Source organism: Aythya fuligula, chromosome 2 (assembly GCF_009819795.1).
Source record: "Aythya fuligula isolate bAytFul2 chromosome 2, bAytFul2.pri, whole genome shotgun sequence".
In the NCBI taxonomy this organism is placed as follows: domain Eukaryota; kingdom Metazoa; phylum Chordata; class Aves; order Anseriformes; family Anatidae; genus Aythya; species Aythya fuligula.
The window spans coordinates 65,997,179-66,021,614 of record NC_045560.1 but is presented as its reverse complement, the minus strand read 5'-3'; the positions used below and the strand labels follow the sequence as shown (position 1 = coordinate 66,021,614).

The following is a 24,436-nucleotide window of genomic DNA, read 5'->3' as shown; positions in this document are numbered from 1 at the left end:
CCCGGCGGCCCCTCCCCGTCCGGCCCCTCCCGCGGGGCGGCGGAAGATGGCGTGGGTGCTGAAGATGGACGAGGCGATCGAGTCCGGGCTGGTGCACGACTTCGACGCCAGCCTCTCCGGCATCGGGCAGGAGCTGGGAGCCGGCGCCTACAGCATGAGGTACGGCAAGGGAGGGGAGGGGAGGGGTGCCGTGCCGTGCCGTGCCGTGCCGTGCCGTGCCATGCCGCCCGCCCCTCTCCCGCCTCGCCCGCCCTGTGGCGGCCCTTCCGGTCCCCTCCCTAATTCTGCATTTTATTTTTTTATTTTTGTTTTATTTTTCGCTCCCCGGCGAGCGGGCACATGGCGAAGGGAGGCTCTGGTATGCTCCGTCTGCAGCCCAGGGCCTCTGCTGGGGCTTCCCCGGTGTGCTGTCAGCCTGCCTGCCGCCTGCACGCGGCATCCTTCCTACCTGCACCTGCCCGCCTGGACCTCCTGTGCTAGAAAATTGTCCTCCTGCACCTAACAAACACAATCCGGTTCATAACAAACAGTAGCCATTTTCTGTCAGATGTCTTTAAAAAGTTATTTCACGAACAAGCAAATACTGCTTGTTAGTAGGGTTGTAATACAATTGTACTTTCATCACTCTCCATATTTACGTATAGATTGGGTCTTTAGTGGCCTCCTTTCGTGTTTTTTTTTTTTTTTTCTTTTTTTCCCACAATGTAGCTCTTTCTGTTCTTAATCACCTTGACGGTATTTTCACCTCAATTGTTTTCCAGCTTTTGCAATAAAAGTGTTTAAATAGTCTTCGGGTGTGCTTTTTCAAAGTTAAGATAAAATTGTACTTAGAAATAAGTACGTTTTACCTCAGTTACAGGCAAAGCGTTCAGATTCTTAAGTGACTTCTTAGTGTAAAGAGAGAAACTACTTTTGAGATTTACGATTTGTGGGAATTGTTTTACTCTATGGTCTTTTGATAGTTGCTTAGTGTTTAGTGATTGCTTAGTCTCTAATAGAGATATGTAAAATGCTGGCAGTTAATAGTTTTCACGGCCATATGGAAGGTGTGTTTTCTCTCAGGATTTCCTGAATCTTGAAGGCCACCATGAGTTGCAGCTAGCAGGTATGTTTTAAGGAAATGCTTCTCAGGTGAAGTGCTGTATCTGCAAGATGCTTGTTTTAAGTTATAAATCGGGGTTTCACTTGAACAGAAGCGAGGACTAATTTTCCTAGCTTTTGGGATTGTGAACTCAGTAGGCCTGCTTGAGATATATAAGCATATTCTTAATTGAAAATACCCTTGAGAATATGTCAATTCAAAGAACAAAGTGATTTATCTCTTTTAGTGAGGGTATTCATGATTTTATATTCAGTTCATCTGGACTATTATTTTATTTCTGTCTCATTTCTCTTTCTCAAGTGAACATTCATCCCACAAAGTGGTGTGCTGGCTGGGTTTTGCAGGCTGCATGGCGAGTGGCTGGATGCTTTGAACATTTGGCTTCTGGTTTATCTTTTCCTCATGCAAACAGTATTTGATAATTCATACTCTTGTGTTTGAGAAGCATGCTTTATTCTTTACCATGGTCCAGTTCTTTCTAGGATGTTTTAGAGTAGAAATTCTTAGTTTTGAATGGGAAGGCTTATTAAAGACTTCCCTTTCTGTTTGTAGACTGCATTTCTCCCCCCAGTGATGCACACTGTTCGGTTTCTTGAAACTTTGAACATTTTAATCTTTGTTGTTGTTGTATAGATTGTTTATATCATACTTTTCACAGTGGGTAGCAGTCCTAAGCTTTATTATTATTATTATTATTTATTATTATTTATTATTATCATTATTTTAGTTGATTGTACTTTCCCATTTGGATACTTTGCATTACCACAAGAAGAGTTCTAGCACTTAGAAGTAGCTCACAAAAAAAACAATGTTGGGTAAGCAAAGCTGTAAATTGGCATTAAACTTGACATTGCACACTTTGAATTTTTGACAAGGCACGTGCAAGTGTTCTGGGAACGTGTACTAACAAGGCAACTTCAATTTTTGAATGCATAATTAAAGGGGTGACCTAATTGATTGCAATTAGTGTTTGCTGGACTCGAAGTGATTTCAGCAAGTGAATTTAGTTACTTTATGTGCTGTATATAGTTCTACTTAAGGGAAATCATGGCCTGTTTACTTGGTGGTGATGGCAGGCTGGGAAACTAAGAGGAGTGGCGTAACATGGAGAGTGAAGATACTCCTCTGCTGCTGTTCTGGGTGCCAGTGGAAACTAATTACTTGTTACTTACTTGCTAAAATGTGATAGAAAAGCGTTTTCCTAAGAATACTGAGAGGTCCCATAGCTATATGGCCCAGCATTTTTTAAGGAGCACTTGCATGTGACCCATTAACATATTTAGGGTGTATGTAATGTAGCTGATGTTTCCTTGAGTTGTCAGCTGTGCCCTGAGGTAGAATATTTGATGTTATTCCTGTTTTTTGTTTTTTGTTTTTTTTTTTCCATATTGAGAAAACTGCTCATGTCCATTGATCAGTAGTTGCAGATTTCTGTAAAGGAAGCTGACAGGACCAAATTCCTCAGAAGATTCATCTTTAAATAGTAACCAGCATTTCTTTACAATCTTGAAACCCAGTTTTTCTGCTTTCTCTTATAACATCTTTTCAGGCAATGAGAAACTGCCTATAAACAGGAATTTCAGTGCAAATTAGAGTAGTTATTGTCAGATGTATCAAGTACCCCCCCCCCCCCCCCCAAAAAAAAAAAAAAGGCACCTACATAGACCTATAGTACTTTAACCTCAATGAGTTTTGAGTATTGCTGTTAACTCAGGTTGATAATGATGCTGATGTATAGAATTAGGACTCTGACAGTGATTTCTTACAGATCTGGCATAATATGCATGACCAAAGACAGTATCTTCATAATGCAGAAAGAATTATGTAATTTTGGGGACCGCTCATTTTTGGTATGAGCTATTAAAAATGCAAGCTGTTTCACTGACAAGGTAACTTTGAGGAGCCACATTGCCTTTTCTCTAGCAAAATTCCATATTTTGTATAATTAATGATTTTATTAATGAATGAATTAAGTTAAATGAATATTCATATGAGGACAAGTACCTTAGTATTTGTGAATTAATTTTCATGTACAATCTGGAAGCTTAGTATATGGCTTTCTTTAAGTGCTTGCAGTTGCAGTGGTATTTCTAATGTTGAAATTAAGGCCTGTCCTTGGGGAAGTTGATTATTTTCAGAAGTAGCTATTCTGGTATATTATTTCTGGATTAAAAACCAAAGCTTATTAAGTGAAATAAAAGAAGATAACTCTCATACAAAAGGTTAATACATTTTAAAATCCAGACAGTCCTCCATTTTTGGAGAGTCAGGTCCGTGTGACTTTACTGCTTCCTCTGAAAGCTTGGCATGTCTTTGGAGAATTGAGCCGGCTGTGGCTTTGGCTGGAAAGAAGGAAACCCTACTGCAGTTGGTCTTCTTGTCTCACTGTGCTGTGGAGAGCTGCCTGTGGGCTTCAGTGGTACGGCAACTTTGTGCATCAGCTGTCCTCCAAAGCTGAAGCTAAAGCAACTGTTAAGGCTGCCTGCCCAGCATTCAGGGAACCATTGTCTTACAGCTCCTGGTTTTGCTGTCAAGTGAAGAAGAAAAGGTATTGTCTTCATCTTAAAATTTTGGGGTCCCTGACATCCTTTTCTTGACTTACGTTTAACAAGACTGGGTCACAACAGTTACTGTCTTTAATGTATTGTCATTGTGCAAAAAAAATAAAAAATGGAGTTATGTCATTCGTGCCCTGTTTTCCTTGTGGCTGCTGTTATTTTCTGACAGGATGACTGTTTTTGCTTTCCTTAACACCACCCACTCTTCTGAGACTCTGCCATGGGTTATATATTCCTTTTCAAAAAGTAGAACTTAAGGTAACTTGAAAGGGGTTTTTATTTTTCTCAAATGTAAGCATTATTTCTGCATAATAAATTTAAAAGCTACCTTTGTACTAGTCTCGACTACTTTAATGTGTTCCACTGTAGAAAAATTAAGTTTTACTGACCTGTGGACTCTAAAATAAAATTCCATGTGCTGGTTGGATTTGGAGCCAGATCGTATGTGCAGACACAAGTACGTAAATACCTGTCTGGAAATAGGCGTTTGGGGAAAAGGAAAATCCCCAAACCTCCTGCCTTTCTTACTACGCATAAAGCATGGTTGCACTTAGTTCAGTGGCCATGTTGAAAGGTAAACCTCATGTTCTACATCACTGGCATTGATCCCCCTCTCCAATTAGATGCGTGAATACATTTCCAAAGGTCAAGGAAGACTTACATAGCTGTATTCTGTGTACACCTCCCATGATGTGGGATGGAGAGCAGGGCAGCAGGTTTACCATCACTTAGGCTTTTTGGATTATTCCAGTTTAGCAATCCCTATACGACAGTTGCCTGACTCCCTGTGTTGGAGGAGTGGATGGAGAACCAAGGATTTGTGACTGTAAGCAAATGCTATTACACCTTTTCCTTGGTCCTGTCATGAGTTTAGGAATACGGAGGTTTTGGTGGTGGAATTTTGGTGTGTGTGTTTTTCTTTTGCCAGGCCTGCCATAAATTGAGGCCTTTAACCAGTTCGCATTAGGATGGTTTGTGGGATTCCCAGGCTCGGCATTACATTTACACCTGTTTTCTAGTTCATCTTGCATTACTTCAGAGAAGGCTATTTCCCAGCAGCTCCTTCTGGTGGTCTCATCTCATGTTGAGCTTGCTTATGTGGACACAGGGAAAGTGTTAGGAAGTATCAACTCTTTACGTTTTCCTATTGCTTGTTCCAACACCTTAACAGTGTAGAGCATAACTCCAAATCCTAACTTCAATTCAAATCCTGTTCAAGAAGCATTTTTCCCAAGGTATTTGCCCTTGTAAACCATGGTTTAAATTTTCAAAAGACCTGCGTGTTCTTGGATGGTTCAGTACTCTCACACCCAGAAGTATACAACCCAGAAGGGCAGATAAGGCAATGATTGATGGAGTGTCACTTTGACTTTTGATGACATGCCAGTTCCTGGTTTTGTAAGGACAGGAGGTTCTTCATTTATTTTATGACCATGTTATCAGTAGGCAAGTTCTTTTCGTAATGCTTCAGAGAAAGTGCTCTGAAGAGGGGTTTGAATTCGGAAGAAAGGTGATCTTGTGGTTGAAGAAGACATTTCACAAACATGGGAAGGAGTTAACTCGTATTTTTTGTTGTCTTTCTGGACTTCACTCATGTAGGCTATTTAAAATAGGGTAGCTTAACACATGTGCTCCATCTAACTGGATGCTGGGGTTCAAGTTGTAACCTGCACCTTGCTTCCTATTGTATGCCTTCCTGCTACTCTTCTAGAAGTCGTTCACTTAAGCACTTCTGTAGCACAGATAGTTAAACAGATAGTTAAATTGGGTGTTGCAGATGTGTTTACAGCATACTTTTGTTGTATAATGAAGATTGTTTCTGTTTTGGGGGAGGAAAGAATGCTTTCACGTGGTTTCCTACTCTGAATTGTGAGTGTGCTTGACATCAATTCTTCAAGTGCGCAATGAATTCTTGTTGTAGAAAACATTTGTCACAATGAAATTTAGATGGTCTCTATGTGAGTTACCATAAGGATAAGCAGCAAGGTTTTTCGGCCTTCAAGAGCTGGGAGCCATGCAGTTTGTGTTCCAGTGTTTCTCAGTGCTGCGTGCTTACAATGATTTCCCAGGTTAGCACAGACATTAGCTGATTTCATTGCTCCTGTTACTAAACATGAGGAAGGAATTGGACTTAACCCATTGTGCCTGCCCTCAAGTCACACAGGATAGGACAGGGGGTTCTCCACACCAAGATTTTTATCACCTTGTTTCTTCTAGCGTTGGTTGTGTAGCTGTGTGTTGGGTTGTGCTATGAACTGACAGAGATCCCTACGTAAAAGCCCTGCAGAATATTTTGAGGGGAAAGGGTGGGGAGGGTGCACGCTATGCAGCAGGAATTTGTTGTGCTGGCTTTGCCCAAAAAACCCTGCACTGGTGAACCTTAGGCTCCTGGGTATGGAACAGAGCTGGTCACATTTGGGTACCATAAAACTGTGACTGAAGGGTAGACAGAGCAGTTGTTCCATAGCAGCTTCACTGCTGAAGGTCAGAAAGATTTCTCAGTACTTTTGTTAAGAGGAATTAATGGTTTGAAATCAACACGTTTACTTATCACTGACACATCTAAAACCTCAATTTGAAATACTTTATGAATACCTTACTGACTCTCTTTAATTGCCTGCAGGTTTTATCTGTTTTCAGATGGGAACACATTTAAGTGACACTGCCATGCCATTCTTTGCATGAACAAACCTTAAATGTTAATTAAATGATGTTCAAGTAAAGATTTCTAAGAAATAGTTTTGAATTGCAATGGTTCCTCTTTTTATTTGGAATGTACTGGTACCTAGAAGACTGTTTCTTTTATCAGAAAAAATATGTGGTTTCATGTGGGAAAATCCATGAAGATTCTTAGAATGCACAAGGCAAATATTATATTTGCCTTCTGGAGCTTTTTTTTTTTTTTTTTTTTTTTTTTAATTGTAGCTTTTAAGAATGTGCATTGTGCTCTCTACGGCTAAATTGTAGGGTTGAGGAGCTGGATATGTTCTTTCCCCTGCAGTAGCAGTTAGTCATTACCACTTTGTGTGTATTAGACAAAGCAGGTTTAAAGTTGACTAAATTTGTCTTTTTTTGTTGGCTTCAAGTGCCTTAAGTTGTTAATTTAACAACTTCTTAAACCACTACACACATTTTAAGATAGACCAGATGTATTTCTGTCGGTAAACCTTTGGTGGAAAATGAAGGCTTGAAAGATATTTTTCATAAATAGATGAGACTTTTAATTTTACATGTTACATGAAAACAAGTACTGCAGAAAGTAGTAAAGGACTAAGGGTTATTTATTTGGTGAGATGCTTTGCATATCTGCTTTATTGCACTTCTACTCTTCTGCGTGTATTTTAAACATTGTATTTGTTGCCATGTTCTTTCAGTTTTAGAGTTCCTCTTAAAAACATCAACCAGTGTTCTGGGTGCTGAAGTGTGTCACAGGCAAAGCCTCCTAAGGCTGTCCCAAGTCCTGTCTTGGGACATCGCTTCTCTCTGAGGAGGAATGGCTTGTCGCAGTGCTCCCTCTTGCATTGGGCTGCCCTTCTGACTGGCAAGAAGGCCTGAAGCACCTGGGTGGTTCTTAGTCATCCTCAAGTAGTAGTGAAGTTTTCTGTCCTACCTCTGTATGTGTGGCTACTTTTGTCTATATAAACAGATTATTTTCTTTTATATATTATACTCTCTGTATACATATAGGAGAGTTCTATTATATGGGTGTTTCTTATCCTCCTTTATTGCTAGTTAAGAAATACAGCCTCTTCAGGGTTCCAGTCTGGGAACCTGGCATCACCAGTGACTATGGTATGGTCCAGCAGGGCTCTTGTGCTTTTGGGACAGCTTCCTGCCTTCATGCTTGTTTGTAGCATCTCCTGTGGTTCCCTCCTAGTGGAAAGGAACCCATGAGGATGTCTTTTTTTTTTTTTTTTTTTTTTTTTTTTCTTTCAATTCTAGTTATTACTTTTGGGAGAGACTGTGAAGCCTGTACAAGATAAAGACAAACTTCTTAGACTTGTTCACCATTCAGAAGTGTTTCCTCTTTCAGGTCAGTGTAGCTTCTTCCAGATCCCAGGGTAGTGGTGTATGATGTGGCTGGGCTTTACCTCACTGCATGTGGCATGTGCTCTGAAAGAAATGTTGGGGTGCCCCAGCTGCACTTCTAATACCTCATATTTATTAAGGCCAAGACTATACTATAGTCGTCTTTGATACAAATGTATTGGCTGGAATTTCACTTCTTAAGATTGATTATTATACTGATACTTTCTGAGTCTCCAGGTATGAGTTGAAAATCGAGAGCGATTGCAGAATTCCCTTCCTATAAAACAACCCGAGTTTGTTTTATCTCTGTGATAAATGGAAAGGAAGTAAACAGAAAAAGTACCTTTAGATTAAAACTGAGCAAGTGAGGTTGCGTGAGAAATCTTACTTCAGTTTAGAAACTAATTTTCAGAGAAGATTTAATGGAGCTGCATATACGAATTTCATCATGAACAAAAATTCCATGCTAGAACACTGTCATGGAGTAGAACGCACTAATGTCTGAGGTTTTATTTTTGATATTTTACTGTTTACAAGGAAGACAAAACAGCAGCCTGGATTGCTCTTTTAACCTCAGAAACTTTGCAGATTGAAAGTTTTGCCGGTCTCATTTTCTGAAATAAGTGAAGCAGATCTTGGTGTATGCTCCCTGTAACTTATGTTTTGTGAATCTGCTTAATCATTCTCAATATGATAAGATCTAATAACAACTAAGATTGAAAAAATATTCAGTGTCAACAGAATTCATACATTAAATAAAATTATACGAAATAGGGAGAAGAATTTTCAGTATAATTTACTTCAGGGAAAATATTTCAAAGGAGAAAGTACATGCATTGCTCTCAACTATGCGTACGTCAGGCAAGCTTGCATGTATAGACAGGTGAAAAGTTAGAAATAAACTTTTTTACAGTGGAGACAGGAACTAAAGATAAAACTTTCAGAGGCTCAGCACAACTGTATTTATTGTCTACTTAGATCATAGAGCATTGTTTATGTGTTCTAACCTAAAACATTAGAAGAAGGTAAGTCACTTTTTTTTTTTTTTTTTTTTTTAACTTCAGGCAAAGCAGGGCCAACGGTCTCACAGAGTTATTTCTTTTTTCTTTTCAGTGATGTTTTGGCACTGCCTATTTTCAAACAGGAGGATTCCAGCCTTCCTCCAGAAAATGAGACCAAACATCCACCCTTCCAGTATGTTATGTGTGCTGCGACATCTCCAGCAGTAAAATTATATGATGAAACTCTTACATACTTGAATCAAGGTTGGTATGCGTATGTTGCAGGAATAGCTACAGTGAAAGCAGCTTATGATACAAATCTTAAAACTAGGTTTGTTTCATATCTTGAAAAAATGAGTTTGGATATCTTGTTTACTCATCTTGTTTTGTCCATGTGGCACATTCATAGCTATAGTTGATCATTATTCTGTTCATATAGGCTGTTTCATTTTTTTATGTTCTGTGTCTTCCCTGCTTCATCCTCTTCTCCCCAGCCCCTCAGTAAAATCAAACAAACATAACTTATTTTTAGGAGTATACGACTTCTCAAACCTAGGTAAGACAACACAAAAACTTCAGGTAGTAATAATTACTTAAAACACAGAACCAATTTTGCATTCCTGTTTAAACTTAAATAATAATAAATTAATTGGATGACATTTGCATATCGTGTTTTTCTGATGTTTTTTCCACTCAAACGCCCTCAAAAGTCACAGTAAATGCTCATATGTCAATTCCTAAACAAAAAGTTTTGTGTAACAGAGGCCATTGTGATCTCTCTCAAATTAGCTGTGGATGCCTGCCCAGAACAGTCTCATGTTTGAAAAAAAAAAAAAAAATGCAAGTGCATGTACCTTTGTGGTTACCTTTGCTGTTCATGTGTATTATGCTTTTGTCTGTATACATTTATCAGAATTAAGCAAATAAATATCTCATGTGAGTTTTACTCTTTTTTTTTTTTTTTTTTTTCCCTCTTAGCCTGTGGCTGACTTGCATGAAAAATGTTTCTTCTACAGATAGCCCTGACTGCTGAATAAAATAATCTGAATGTAGCCATTGCTATATGATAATACCTCCCTTGCCTCTGGAAATGTCCTTGCACTGAAGTCCTAAGCTGAGTCAGCTAGTGTTTTGAACTCAACTCTGATTCATTTCACATTTTTTTCACATTTTATGGACTATACTGATGGGCTCTGTATACTCTTCCCTACCTACCCCAGCTCTAATGCTGTAGGTTCACTGTTTCTATGTTTTTGGTTTTGCTTTTTCTTTTCTTTGTGTACTTGGACCCAAAAATCTCTTAATAGACAGCACTATAATTAGAAGTTCTGCAGCACAGTTTTTATTATTATTATTATTATTACTACTACTATTACTATTACTATTATTACTATTACTATTATTATTATTATTACTATTCATACAAAACTTATACCTCCTATCCTGTTACATTTTGCTACAATTAATCTTTTAGTTCTTCTGTAGTTCTCTGAGCAGTGTACAGCCATATTATGCAGTTTAAGAGGACAGGTTAAAATATGTAGTGGTGAATTTTCACTAGTTTTGGTGAGATTTAACTCAATTGCTTAACTAGATTACAGAATGTGTGTATTTTACCTGTGTATTTTTGATAATATAGCCTTTTTGCTCAAGTTGAAATGTTACTACTAGTAGTGTGAATGTCTGATGATGCATTACTAGTGCCTGAAAATGTTGAACTGTGTACTGGGCCCCTTAAATCTATGAAGGCAGGATTGTATGTAATTTGATGGTGACAAGGAATTATTGTGAGCTTTCCACGTGAATAAAGTTGCCAAGTGCTTCATCTTGTAGCAGCCAATCCATCTAAATATGCTTTAAACATTACTTGATTTGTCTCCTAATGAGAGGATTGTAAGTTTGTTAGGCTGTTAATAGTTTGTTGCAAACCTTATGATTGCAATTTGTTTAGTCAGGTTTACCTTATTTTTTGTCACTTCTTGTACCCTGCATCCTCCATTTAGGAAAAAACAGTGCAATTGCAGCACTATGCTGGACCAGCAAGATGCTTTGCACTATTTACAAAACTTTCAAGTTTTGTATCTGTAGAGATATTCTTTGTTTCTTTCAGTGTCAGGATCCAACCTCCCTGACCAAACACAGAGCTTCAAGGTCAGCTCAGTCTGCTGCAGAACCAGCACAAGATGGCAAGCTGATGAATCTTTTTTATTTGTTTGTTTTTTTAAAAAAAGGTGTTATCTGGCTTCTGAGAAGAGCTTGCTATTTAAGTAGCGCTGTCTGAAATAACTGTAATTGTTTCATCAGGCCTTGAAAATCTCTTCTAATATAAAGGTTTCTTTTGCAAAGTTCTTTTGCTGTTTTTCAGTGTCCTAGGTAACTTCTTGTGATGTTGAAAAATAAAGGCATCGGTATATCCTTTTTCAAAATAAATCCGGAAACAAACACTTATCCAACTTCTCTTTTGTGCCAATACTTCAGATAGAAAGACAAATACTTCTGCTGCCTAGATTGTTTTTTTTTTTTTTTCTAACAGTTTCTCTCTTAGCTGTTAGTACAAGCCCTAAGTACTAAAATATTAATCATGGGATAGTTTTGAGAGATTATATCTTTCACACTGACTTCAGTGTGAAATAGGGATCTGAATAGTTCTGGTCATATTTTGTAGTTTACATTACTCCGAGTTATACTGATACAGATGTCAGTGTAATAAGTTGGATTAAATCATCTAGAAAAGGAGTGATTTTAATCCTGGTCACCTCACTTTTCTGTTTTCTAGTTCAGCCCCATTATCAGACAGTCTCTTGCTTAAATCATTTTCAAGAGGATTGTGAGTAGGAGGAGTACCATAGAGACCTGATAGCCTCTTCAACTTCATCAGCAGTTGTCTTAGTGTATTCTGATTGGGAATTCCAGAGGCAAAGGGAATGTTTGTCCTGTCTGTTAAGATAAGACATTTCCTAACGGAATACTTAGGTAAGCTCTGATTTTACCCTCTGCCAGTAAGAATTTTAATTGGAATAGCTAATAATAGAATAGCTAAAAATAGAATATTTTAAGCGATTAGGTTTTCAGTTAAAGCTGATTCTAGAAGTTCAGATCTTGGAGTGATGATGGGTGGTTGCTCAGGGGTTTGCAGGGTTCTTATTAACTAAGACTTGTTAAATGAGTCTGTGGAGAATATGTTTTGTAGGTGTTAGGTCAGTATTCTAAGCTGGCTGCTGTTATGCTAGATGTGTGTATCCTCAAAGAGCTAGAGTGACGTGGAAGAGAATTGTTGTTAAAGGGGAAGTGTGTAGGTAAGGAGAGCTCTAGCTACGAATGATGGGAGAGGGAAAGTTACAAGCAGCTCTGTGAGGGAGTGATGTACAGTGTTGATGAGCAAAGTGCCTGGAGTGATGTGAGTAAAAGGGAACAAAAAAATGAACAAAACAAGGCTGTCATAAACAGGGTATTTGCAGTATTTCTCCAGTATCTGCATGGAGAAAGGAAATGTTTACAAAGCACAGTTATGGGGAAACCCCAAACCCTTTCTGGAAAATTGGCATGGTAGGATGCCTTTCTGAAGTGCATGGGCACTAATGCGTGCAGCAGATGTGATGGATTAGAAATCTTTGTGCAATTTTAGGGCTATGATCCTGTTGGGATCACAGAGACAGGGTAGGATGGCTTGTAATGCAACGATACACACTCTTTAGGAAAGACAGGGCAGAGAGGTGAGAAGATGCTGTTTCCATTTATGTGGAGGAATAACTGGAATGCCTGAAGAATGGGGACAGGTGATGAGCCACCTGAGAGTTTATGGATAAGGATAAACATCAGACATTGTAGTGAGTGCCTGCTACAGGCCACCTGAGCAGGAGGAACAAGTAGATGAGGCCCTCTGTAGCACCCAGAAGTAGTCTTATGTTCACAGGCCTGGATCCTCATGAGGGACTTCAACCAACCTGGTATCTTTCTGCTTGAGGGCACAGCAGGGCATAACAATCCAGGAGGTTCCTGGAGAACATCAATAACAACTTAGTGATACAAGTGACAGACAAGCTAGTAAGGGGAGGTGCTCAGCTAAGAGCTCATACTCACAATAAGGAAGGGCTTGTTGAGGATGCCAAGGTTGAAGGTAAACTTGGCTGCAGTGACCCTGGGATGGTGGAGTTCAGGATCCTGAGAGGAGCAGAGTAGAAAGCAAGATCACATCACTGGACTTCAGAAGAGCAGAGTTGGGCCTCTTCAAGGATCGTCTTGGTAGAGTTCCATGGGATAAGGCCTTGGAGGAAACAGGGGGTCAAGAAAGCCAGTTAATGTGCAAGGGTCATTACCTCCCACCTCAATAGCAGTCAATCCCAACATGCAGGAAGTCAGGCAAAAAGGCCAGGAGGCCTGCATGGATGAACAAGGAGCTCCTGGCCAAACTCAAACATGAAAAGGAAGTATACAGCAGGTGGGAACAGGAACGGGTAACCTAGGAGGAATACAGAGACGCTGTCTGAGCATGCAGGGATGAAGTTGAGGAAAGCTTAATCCCAGCTGGAATTCAGTCTGGGCAGTAATGACAAAGGCAACAAGAAGAGCTGCTGTATGTGGCAAAAGGAAGACTAGAGAAAACAGAAAAAAATGAAGGACAGGGGCCCTGTTGACATAAGACGTGGAAATAGAAGACATGGCCAATATTGGGTCCATTCCTGTCTAACATCTTCATTAATGACTTGGATGCTGGGGCAGAGTTCACCCTCAGTGGGTTTTCAGGTGACACAAACTGGGAGGAGTGGCTGATATACCAGAAGATCATGCTGCCATCCAGAGGTATCTCGTCAGGCTGGAAAAACAGGCTGACAGCAACCTTCAGAAGTTCAACAAGCACAAGTGTCAAGTCCTGCACCTGTGGGGGGGAACAACTTCGTGCACCAGTACATGCTGAGGGCCACCCAACTGGAAAGGAGCTTGACAGAAAAAGACTTGGGGGCCCTGGCAGGCACCAAATTGAACAACAGCCAGCAAGGTGTTCTTGTAACAAAAGTGGCAAATGGTGTCGTGGTCTTCATTAGGCAAAGTATTGTCAGCAGGTCATGGGAGGTGATCCTTTCCCCTCTACTCATCATGAGTGAGGCCAGACTGGAAGTTCTTTGTCCTTTTATGGGTTCCCCTGTGCAAGAGAGATATGTACATACTGGAAAGAGTCCAGAGAAGGACCACAAAGATGATGGAGGGACTGGAGCAGCTCTCTGATGAAGAAAAGCCGAGGGAGCTGAGAGAAGAGAAGGCTCAGAGGGGTCTTATGTACAGATGCTTCAAGGGAGGGTGCAAAGAGAATGAAGCTGGGCTATTTTCAGTTTTGGCTAGTGACAGGACAAGAAGCAGTGGGCACAAACTGAAACACAGGTTCCCTTTGAATGTTGGGAAGCTCCTCTTTACATTGTGGATAACGGGGCACTGGCACAGGTCGCCCAGAGAGGTTATAGAGTCCCCATCTATGGAGGTAATTTAAAAGTTGTTTGGACTTGGTCCTGGGCAACCAGCTCTAGGTGTCCCTGCTTGAACAGAAAGGTTGGACCAGATGACCTCCGGAGGTCTCTTTCAACCTTAACTATTCTGTGATTATGTTATTTTTGTGAAAGAGGGTACTACCACAGTTCCAGTGTTAAACTTCAGCAGTTAAACTTCCTAGTGCCCTGTGTTATATTGTTCCTGTGACTACTTTTGAGGAAAGAGCAGAGTGCTCAGCACTGAAATGACTAGAATAATCAGTGCTGTACTGCTTTTCATACTTCAAAATCAGCTATGTGTCCAAAACTCCAGAATGGAATGTATCTTTTCCTTTGTCTCAAAAACTCACTAATACCATTTTTGCATTTTTGAGCCTCTCATATTCCTTGATTATTGCCTTCATCAAATCTTCCTTAATGCCATTTTGTACCTAAAATTTTACAAAAGAGAAAGGTTAGCAACACTTCTAGAGCAAGTGATCCGGTTGATTTTTTCTTTCTCGCCCTTTCAAAACAATGGTGGAGGAGAACAGAGAAAGTTTTGCAGGAATTTTATTAGTAGTGCTGAATTTAAAAAATCCATATGCTATGTATACACTCAGACGGGCTTGCATGTGTTATATTTCCATGTGAATAAAATAACACCGGTAATTGAATAAATCTTGATAATAGGAAAAAATAGTCCTTATAAATATAAGAGTTGAAATAATCTGATGCTTTGCTCAGCTGCACTAGGTACATTTAATTTTTATATAGATTTATGTTACCAATATTCAAATGTTGCTGGAGTAAAAAATGCCTGCAGGTATATAGTGTAGGTACATAAATGGGCTAAGTGTGTTACAGCAAAACCAAAAGCCCCTGCGTTGTGGTTGTAGGTGACACCAATTGATGGAGCTGTGAAAGGAGTTGAAGAAATCATTTGCTTATTCGCAGAGGAAAAACAGCTGATTCTTTACCTTGTAGGGCAGGCCAATAAATATCTTCTAAATGTAGGAAATAATAGAATGTAAAGACTGTTTGGAGGGTAATACAGAAGGCAATGCATGTACTGCACGTGATCTCAGTGAATCTCTTGAAGTATTATTTTATCCTTTATTTTTAGTAAGGGAAGCATGATTTGCAAATGAATATGTGCTGCGCACATTGGAAGAAAAAGTCACTGTAGTTAAGATACATTCTAGCCTTCTCTGTTTTAAACACAACAGTTTGTCATATTGACTAGAAAAATGGGTTCACTCATATGAAATAACTGGTAACAAGCTCTTACGCTAAATGCTTATTTCTGAAATCATACAAAGCCTAACGATCATACAAAGGTAACAAGTACATGGACAAAATTAAACATGGGAGAACAGTATGTTTTGTATGAAGAGTATAAAAACTCACTTCATGCATTCAACATTGTTTCAGAAGACTAGGCTGTGGTTCTCAGTATGTTGCCTTTCATCAATTTCAAAAATGACAGAATTCAGCTTTTATGGTGTACTTTTTTGGGGGGGGAAGAAAAACAAAACCAGGAACGCACCAGAAAAAAAATACTTGCACTGAATGTAAAATGAAATGCTTAAGCTTTGGAAATATCTGTAGTTTGATATGAATCAAAAAAAAAATTGTTGTTGCACCAATTCCTGTGCTGTAAAGTGAACCTTCAGGTTCAAGTTCAGGCGTGAACTTTCAGGTACTGATATTCTTGTGTACCATATATGAACCAGAGGCTAATTTAGTTGAATTAAACACAAAATGGCTTTGTGATCTGACTGTTTTGTTCATACAAATTTTTTTTCTTTATAGGTCAGTCCTATGAAATACGGATGCTAGATAATCGGAAAGCTGGAGACATACCAGAAATCAATGGAAAACTGGTGAAGGTGAGAAGTTCTCCAGATAGTGTTACTAACAAACCTCTACTGATTGCATATGTAGAGAGCAGTATTTAACCTTTTATTGTACACTGACTCATGGAACGTGATGGACTAGCTGATCTGACCAATAAAAGTAGGCACAGAAGATCCTAGTGCTTAGTTTTGTTGGGTTTTGGTTTCAGGTTTACTACAAATTACAAGATTATATATGTATGCATTTCCCCTTTTATGAATGAGTTCATTTCATGTATCTTTAGATAACTGAAGGTGAGGTATCACTTCATTTAGTCTTTGTGCAGTGTGCAGTCTGATCTGCTTTAAGGTGAGATGAATCTCCACTAAATGTACCTGTGTGTTTCTGCGCAGTTAAACGAGACTGTGGTAACAGTGTTGAACTCATGAATATCTGAAGTTAGGGTAGATAAATCCAATACAGAGGCTGTATATTTTATGATTGTGTTTGTTTTTTGTTTTTTATTTTTTCTGCCAATGCTAGCTACTTGTTGAGTGACTGTTGACCAGTAGTATTAAAAGAAAAAAATCCAGTGCATAGAGTGCTTGTGTGTAGTGAAGGCAGCTTTTTTTTTTTTTTTTTTTCCATGTTAGGCTTGATACCTACTTGTCTGTAGACTTGTATCCAATGTCTTCTGAGCCATCTCTTTTTCCAGTTCATTAGGAAGTGTGGAAGGAAGCTAGAGGGTAACTCAGAAAGAAGAAGCGTAGTGAGCATGTTTATTAATACATGTAATGGAAAATGCACGTAGCCCAACCTGTGGTTTTTGGAACAGTGAGATATTGACATGTAGGAGATTAATTCATAGGAACTCCATGGACCTCTCTAATTCTGCTGCTCAATGAACAGTTTGTCCTGTAGCTAAACTCCTGTACTTAATCCATATTTGTTTCCTTATGCTTTAATATTATCAGAAGGATACTGTGAATCAGAGGTATTGCACAAAGTATAAGAATTGAGGCACAGTGAAAAATGTCCAGTTCATGGTACAAATTATTAAAATAATTACTGTGGGGGGGGGGTGGGGGAGATAGGATTTTTCTCTTAAGCATCTGACAACTTTTATCAAATTTTCCAAAAAAAAAAAAAAAAAAAAAAAAAAAAATCGTATTCGTGTTTTTTATTGGGGGAAGAAGGAAACATCTTTTCAATAAAGTTACTTTGACAGTGGTACTGCAAAATTACATCAGAATGGTGTGTCTGTGGGAGACTGAGTCTTTACCTGTCAGCTTTGGTCTATATCATTGGTGAAATTTGGCTGGCTTGTGTAGTCCTATGCTTTGCTCTTACTTGTCTGTGGGATGCTTGTTCAGAGATAATTTCAAGAAGTTCTAAGCAAAAGCATAAAGTTGGGATTTGTGAGCTCTACAATTAAAACTTTACAGCCTGGCATTTTGACTTGATGTAATAAGCCTGCTGCATATTTTGCCCCCTTAGGTGCTATTTCCATATAGCTTTGGAGAATCAGTCTGCTGCCATATGATAGGTTCATACATTAGTTATGAATCATTTGGTAGGTAGAATGGGACAAAGCAATGTAAGAGTTGAAAAAAGGAAACTTTCTTACAGCAAGGTGTTGTGGTGCTGCATCAGAAAAAAAAAAAAACTTAGGAAACTTAAATACTGGAATCCCAGAACTTGAACAAAGAAGGCATTTCATGGTGGTGAAAGTGGCTCCAGATACTTTGAAGCTTCATAGCTGTCAAACAGTGCAGTGAAAAAGGGGCAGTGTGTTTGTGTGTATGCATATGCACTTTGTTACCTTTAAAATAAAACTAAGGAAATGTATCGTGAAGAAGAGGCACTTCATTTAGAAGTTGTACATTTGGTTTTGTTTTTACCAATTTTGTCCACTATTAATATGACCGTAGAAATGAAAGAAAATACTTCAAAAAAATTGTCTAAGTTTTGTTCATTCAGTATTAATTCATAAATACAACATATATATTTTTTCTTCTGTGCAACAAATTTCTTTGTATATGCATTCATACAGCAGAACAGAAATTTATTTAATATGGTTAAGAGCACAGTTGTAGCAGAACTGGTCACAAAAATAGGTATTGCTGGATAATTGCTTCTAGCTGATTAAAGTTAATCAAATCCTAGTATCTTTAAACGAATATTTTAGGTAGAAAAGCTCAAATAGTTTGGAAGTTGTTTATTATTCCTTGCTATTAACTAAAATAATAGATTTATTGTAAATACGTTTGTAAGTACTAGGAAGATTTTTTTATTAATTTCTTAAAACTTTCTGCAGTATTTCACAAAATTGCCCATTAAAAAATGGTCAAACTGTATTCACCCCTTTTCAGAATAAATGAAGGCTTTTGCTTTCTAAACAAGTTTTCTAAAACAAGTGTATGTAGCATACAGAATTGATACTGTGCTGTCAGTGTTGCTCTGTTTGCTGTGCATAACTTATAGTGACCTTAGAATATGCAATAAGATGTAAATTTTTTTTTGCACTTTTACCAAGTTTTCCTGCTGTTCAGTTTTATTTCTGTATTCTAGAATACTTAGGGATACTGATGGTTGTGAACTGTTTTGTTGTTGTTTTTGTTAATACCTATTTGTTAGCAGTATGGCTGTTTCAGAGTGCTTTAGTGGTCTATCTTCAGGCTATTTCTAGTAGTAATGTTGTGGCTCATCATTGTTTTCTTCTTCATTAGAGTATTATAAGAGTTGTGTTCCATGATAGAAGGTTGCAATATACAGAACACCAGCAGCTAGAAGGATGGAAATGGAACCGCCCTGGGGACAGACTTCTTGACTTAGGTATAATTGTTTCTATCTGTTGGAGTTATATTAGATTAAATACCCACATTTAAATTGAACATGGTCGTATTTCTGCTAGCACTGATGAAAAAAACGCAGACCAGTTTTCTGTGTGCCACTTTGTCTTAATGTATTTCAAACAAAAATGTTCTTACCACTTTCATATTCTTTTAAAACCTTTAAGTGTTGCAGAGGTAAGATTGCAATTCTGCAACTTTATACATTTAGTACTCTTTGTAATTTTGATTCCTAAATATTACAGTTATTAGGAGAACACAGATAAAAGCAGACTGTGGAAATGGCTCCAATATGGTTTCTTTATTTTGCATTACTTTATAGTATTTGGTGCATAAGCTGTAGGTGGATGGGTGGGCAGGCTGGCAGGGGAGGAGCTCCCAAACGTTGAGCACTTTGTATGTTAAGTCTACTAAGATTCTTCAGATCAGTCCTGAGAAACTGTTTATGTTTAAGCTGGCAAAGCCCACATTTTCTCCCTTAATCGCATGTGCTCATGGTAACCTTGTATTACAATGTATTTCTAGTATTTTCTTGGAATATTATAATTTTAAAATATATACTACTTATTTTAATACAGATATTCCAATGTCTGTTGGAGTCATTGATATCAAGACAAATCCAAGCCAGCTCAATGCAGTTGAATTTTTGTGGGATCCAACAAAATGTACATCTGCTTTTATTCAGGTTTGAAACTTTACTTGACTGGATGTCTGTGTTTGGTGCCTTACAGGTCACAAACAACAGTATATTTGCATAAGTTGCATATTTGTGTATGTAAGTTTCTTGTTTGTTGTTTGTGAGATAGTCATTAAATACCAGCTTTTTAAGAAACACAGGTTCATAGCAACTAATCTGTAAGGGTTCCATGTTAGGTTTTTCAACTTAATTTGATCTTATAAAAGCAGCTTCTAGAAACAAAAGGTTTTCAAAAAGCTTTTTGAAGAAAGATTTCATGGTAAAAATATTTAGTTATATGGAGTATTAAAATTCATTTATCGTAAATAACTGTCACTATCGCATTATTTTAGTTGGGAGACCCACTGTCCTATTGATGAGCTTCAACAGAAGCTTGGCTTGAGGATACAAAATGTTAATGTGCTACAAATAGGTCTTTAAATGTTCAGATAAGTTTCTTATATCAGTAGGCTTCCTCGTAGTAGGATTTTTGCTGTTTATTTTTTGATTTGATATTCAGGACAATTGAAGGTGCTTTCCTTGGAATTTGTTTAGAGTGTTTAGTTTTGCATTCAAATTTTTAGCCTACTTTTGTATCAGACTTGTTTTTATTATGGAGAAATAGTATAGAGTTTGAGGTAGCAATTTTTCTTACTGAGGCTGCCATAGGTTAAATGCAGCATTGTCAATAAATTAACTTTGATCTGGTGCAATCAAAGACATTTTTTCTGTTGACAGTTATATGATTACTAAAACATAGTGTTTTGTGAAGAAGTGTGAGATAAATTGGTTCTGATTATGCAAGTATAATTGCAGCATAGCAATTAGCTGCCCTGGCTATGCTTCAGTTTCCAATCTGTGGTTCTCTGTTTTTGAAGGCCACAGAAAGCAGAATAGTACTGCACATGGTCTTTAGCAGTGTAAGGTATGCTTCTGTCCATGGTGTTTAACTTGCCTAATATTCCAGAAGCAACCAAAAAATCAGGAGCACTGTCCAGTGAGATTAATTATAGCTCTTGCGGTTGCACTGATTTTTTCATTATGTATGTTTTAGGGTTATTTCTAGCTGATAAATGCAGTCTTTAGGCTGATGTAGTTTCAAAAGCATTTCAGGCAATTATATACTGGTTAAAAATCTGTTGACTTTTACTGGAAGTTGGGCATATTTGAAAATACCTTGTGTTCACGTGAGATGAAAAACTCTTCCAGTCAGGGACCTTCTGTAGTTCTCGTAGCATTTATTACAAGTAACTCAAATTTACTGTAGGTATAACGTCTTTGACAATAGTATGTTGAAAAGTTTTTGTTATATTCATGGTAGATACAGTTGTCATGCGCATACATTTTTCTTAAGATCTAATGTGACAGCTTACAATTTCTCATTTAATAAGAATCTATAATGCCTTCTGGTTTTTGGAGCAATTTCAGTCACACACTTGTTTCCCTTCTTCCCTGCCAGCTCAAGTATAATGTTTTTGGCTTCGTTTGCAAATGGGCAGGAAAAAAAGATAGTCATGCAGCTTGGTCCTCAGATAGGCTGGGTCATGTTACTTGTCCTTAAAAATGTACTTGCTGTTGCTAACACCTAGTGAAATTCATGTATAGGACACTTTTGAGGGTTTTATTTGTGTGCTTATTTTTTCAGGTACATTGTATCAGCACTGAATTTACCCCTCGTAAACACGGAGGAGAGAAAGGAGTTCCTTTTAGGATTCAGGTTGACACATTTAAACAGACAGAAAATGGAGAATATACAGACCATCTGCATTCAGCCAGCTGTCAAATTAAAGTTTTTAAGGTAACAGTAGAAAACAGATACTTAATAAGTCTCTCAGAAGCTCTCATAAAGATGGGAGACATCTTTATGTTACTGCTTGACTTCTGTGATCAGATTTCAGTTATAAAGCTGTTTTACACCCACTTTTTTATTCATGTAACTGTTCATTTTTAGCCAAAAGGAGCAGACAGGAAACAGAAAACAGACAGAGAAAAGATGGAAAAACGAACTGCACACGAAAAAGAAAAGTATCAGCCTTCATATGACACCACAATTCTCACAGAGGTAACAAAAAAGAATTGTATCTGCTGAGGAGAAAATATATAGATACAGTATTGGAAAGGTTGGGGAAGAAGGAGTTCTACACAAAGATAGGCTCTTTATTTGACAAACTTGTCCAATGGACAGCAACATTAAATTTAAAGATTCTGTTTAGTAAACTTCATTTAGATTATAGATGCTTGTATTAACACACTCTAAGAACGAACACTATATGAGTGACTGCATTGAATCCTAGAGCAAGTCTTTTGGTACAGATCTAAAAAGCTTGCAGCTGAAAAGCCTTTTTAAAAAAAGGGGAGGGGGAATCTAGAATTTAATTATCTGCTAAGTTTGAGCTTCAGACTGTGGTGTTTTTTTTTTTTTGTTTTTTTTTTTTGTAGATTATGTAATATAAGGCCAGAGCCTCAATAGGTTTTTGCATTTTCTTTTTATTTAAACACCAGTGAGTTCTATAGAGTTTTCTAAAGATTTCAGAAGTTTTGAAAAGGATTTTAGATCTTTCCTCGCTGTATAATGAAAAGAAATTGATCCAAATCTTTGGTGTTTGTCCAGATGAGGCTTGAGCCTATAATTGAAGATGCAGTTGAACATGAGCAGAAAAAGTCCAGCAAGCGGACTTTGCCAGCAGACTACGGTGATTCTCTGGCAAAGCGAGGCAGTGTAAGGGACTTCTGCTTATCTTTTCATTGTGCAAGATACCTTGTGCAGTGTTAGATATAGGAGAAACTTCCGTTATATAAAGTAAAAATATTTTGATTGCTGTGCCTTAATTTTATTCACTGTTATGTATACCAATTGCTCCATGTTGGTTTTTAGCAAAGGAATCCTTCCTAAATCTAACACTTAAGATAAATTGTTGCAGAGAGACTGTGTGACTTTCAAAAGTAAAGAGCTTTCAGTTTATGCAACTTTTAAGTGAAATAGCTTTTTGCTTTCCTGTATGTATGTAATTAGTGGAAATAAGAACAGCGAAATTTAGTCAAAATGTTTTGTCCCTTATTTCTGTTTACATTTGATCTAAGTTTCCATGTACATCATTATTTTTAAAATGACATGCAGCGTTGCAGATTTTTACCAATTTTTCCTTTTGCCATCTACATCTTGTGCTCCAAGCAGGTTTAATGCAGTTCAGAGCAGTCAGTCACTGTGTGTGTGCACTAACCCTGGGGTGGGGAGCAGTATTAAGTAATATGGGTTCCTTGGGGGATTCCCTCCCACCCCCTTCCCAGAACTACTGTAAGCAAAGAGCTGTCTGGAATTTACCTGCTAGTATTCTTGGCTGTGGGTGTTGTTTTGTTTTGTTGTTTTCTATCTTTTAAGATGCACCTTTAGGATTCTTTGGCAGCGCAGGCATGCAGATGGCCCGAGGTGGTGGGGAGAGGTATAGACAGGAGAAAACAGGATTTTAGCACTTCTGCTTCTAAAGAAAGTCTGAAGCATTTCTTGATCCTGCTCCTTGGAGAGATTTTTACTCTTTTCTTTCCTCCCTTGCTTTCATCTCTTCTTGTTGTAAGTACTTCATTGAAATAATTATTGCTTATAGGAAGGATAGAAGGTACTTTACAGAGTTGTGACGTATCAGTTGTCGCAATTAAGACAAACTATAGCCAAACAATTCTTGAAAGTTGTCTAAACTTCTTAACAACCTCTGTACAAAACTCTTGAAATACGAAGTTAAAGTGTTACATTAATCACAGTGAAGAAAAATTGAGCTAGGGCAGCTAGTACTGGACTTGTGATGAATATAAAGAGTGCATTTCTTCACTTCCTGCATTTACAGAATAGTCATCTTCCTTAAGGCTTTGCTTCTCTTAAGCTTTGAGCACCCTGATTTTCTTAATGTCTCCCCCCACTTCCAGTAGTATTTTGTGATGATGCCTGTGATCAAGCATCTTTTTTCTGCTCTGTATGCTGTGCCATGTTCCATGTCATTTTTGCTCCATGGTACCTAAAACTGAGCACAGCTTAAGCCTTGCCAGTGTCAAGAGAATTGGAAAGCTTACTTGGTTTGTGGGTCATGTAATGCTGTATCAAAATTAGTCGGCTGAATATGAGCCAGCAGTGTGCTCAGGTGGCCAAGAAGGCCAACAGCATCCTGGCTTGTATCAGAAGCAGTGTGGTCAGCAGGTCTAGGGAAGTGATCGTCCCCCTGTACTCGGCTCTGGTGAGGCCGCACCTCGAGTACTGTGTTCAGTTTTGGGCCCCTCGCTACAAGAAGGACATCGAGGTGCTCGAGTGTGTCCAGAGCAGGGTGACGAAGCTGGTGAGGGGCCTGGAGAACAAGTCCTGCGAGGAATGGCTGAGGGAGCTGGGTTTGTTCAGCCTGGAGAAAAGGCAGCTCAGGGGCGACCTTATTGCTCTCTATAGGTACCTTAAAGGAGGCTGTAGTGAGGTGGGGGTTCGTCTATTCTCCCATGTGCCTGGTGACAGGACAAGGGAGAATGGGCTAAAGTTGCGCCAGGGGAGGTTAGGTTGGATATTAGGAAGAACTTCTTTACTGAAAGGGTTGTTAGGCATTGGAATGGGCTGCCCAGGGAAGTGGTGGAGTCATCATCCCTGGAGGTCTTTAAAAGATGTTTAGATGTAGAGCTTAGTGATATGGTTTAGTGGAGGACTTGTTAGTGTTAGGTCAGAGGTTAGACTCGATGATCTTGAGGTCTCTTCCAACCTAGAAATTCTGTGATTCTGTGAAAATTGCTTGCTTTTTCTGTGGTGTTGTCATACATGTTGATTCAGGTATGAATTGGGTGAGCAATGACCCACAGGCTATTGTGGAATAACAGCTACTTACAGCTTTTCAGTTCTCATAATTCTGCAGCTGATTCTTCCTGTTTTGCATTTGCCCTTAATAAAATTCTGCC

The 24,436-nt window shown here is 38.4% G+C and overlaps 1 protein-coding gene across 3 annotated transcripts in view; it reads left to right on the top strand.

Annotated features, from left to right (window-relative positions):
• Positions 1-24,436, top strand: part of UBP1 (upstream binding protein 1) — a 37,968-nt gene continuing 13,532 nt past the window's right edge. For 2 of the 3 annotated variants that reach the window (XM_032181557.1, XM_032181556.1), the window contains exons 1-8: positions 1-159; positions 8,803-8,954; positions 15,965-16,041; positions 18,718-18,823; positions 19,419-19,525; positions 21,162-21,314; positions 21,468-21,578; positions 22,128-22,235. In XM_032181557.1, the coding sequence (XP_032037448.1) occupies positions 47-159; positions 8,803-8,954; positions 15,965-16,041; positions 18,718-18,823; positions 19,419-19,525; positions 21,162-21,314; positions 21,468-21,578; positions 22,128-22,235 (927 nt within the window). In that variant the 5' untranslated portion in view covers positions 1-46. The remainder of the gene's footprint in view (positions 160-8,802; positions 8,955-15,964; positions 16,042-18,717; positions 18,824-19,418; positions 19,526-21,161; positions 21,315-21,467; positions 21,579-22,127; positions 22,236-24,436) is intronic. The other variant, XM_032181558.1, reaches the window with a different exon arrangement.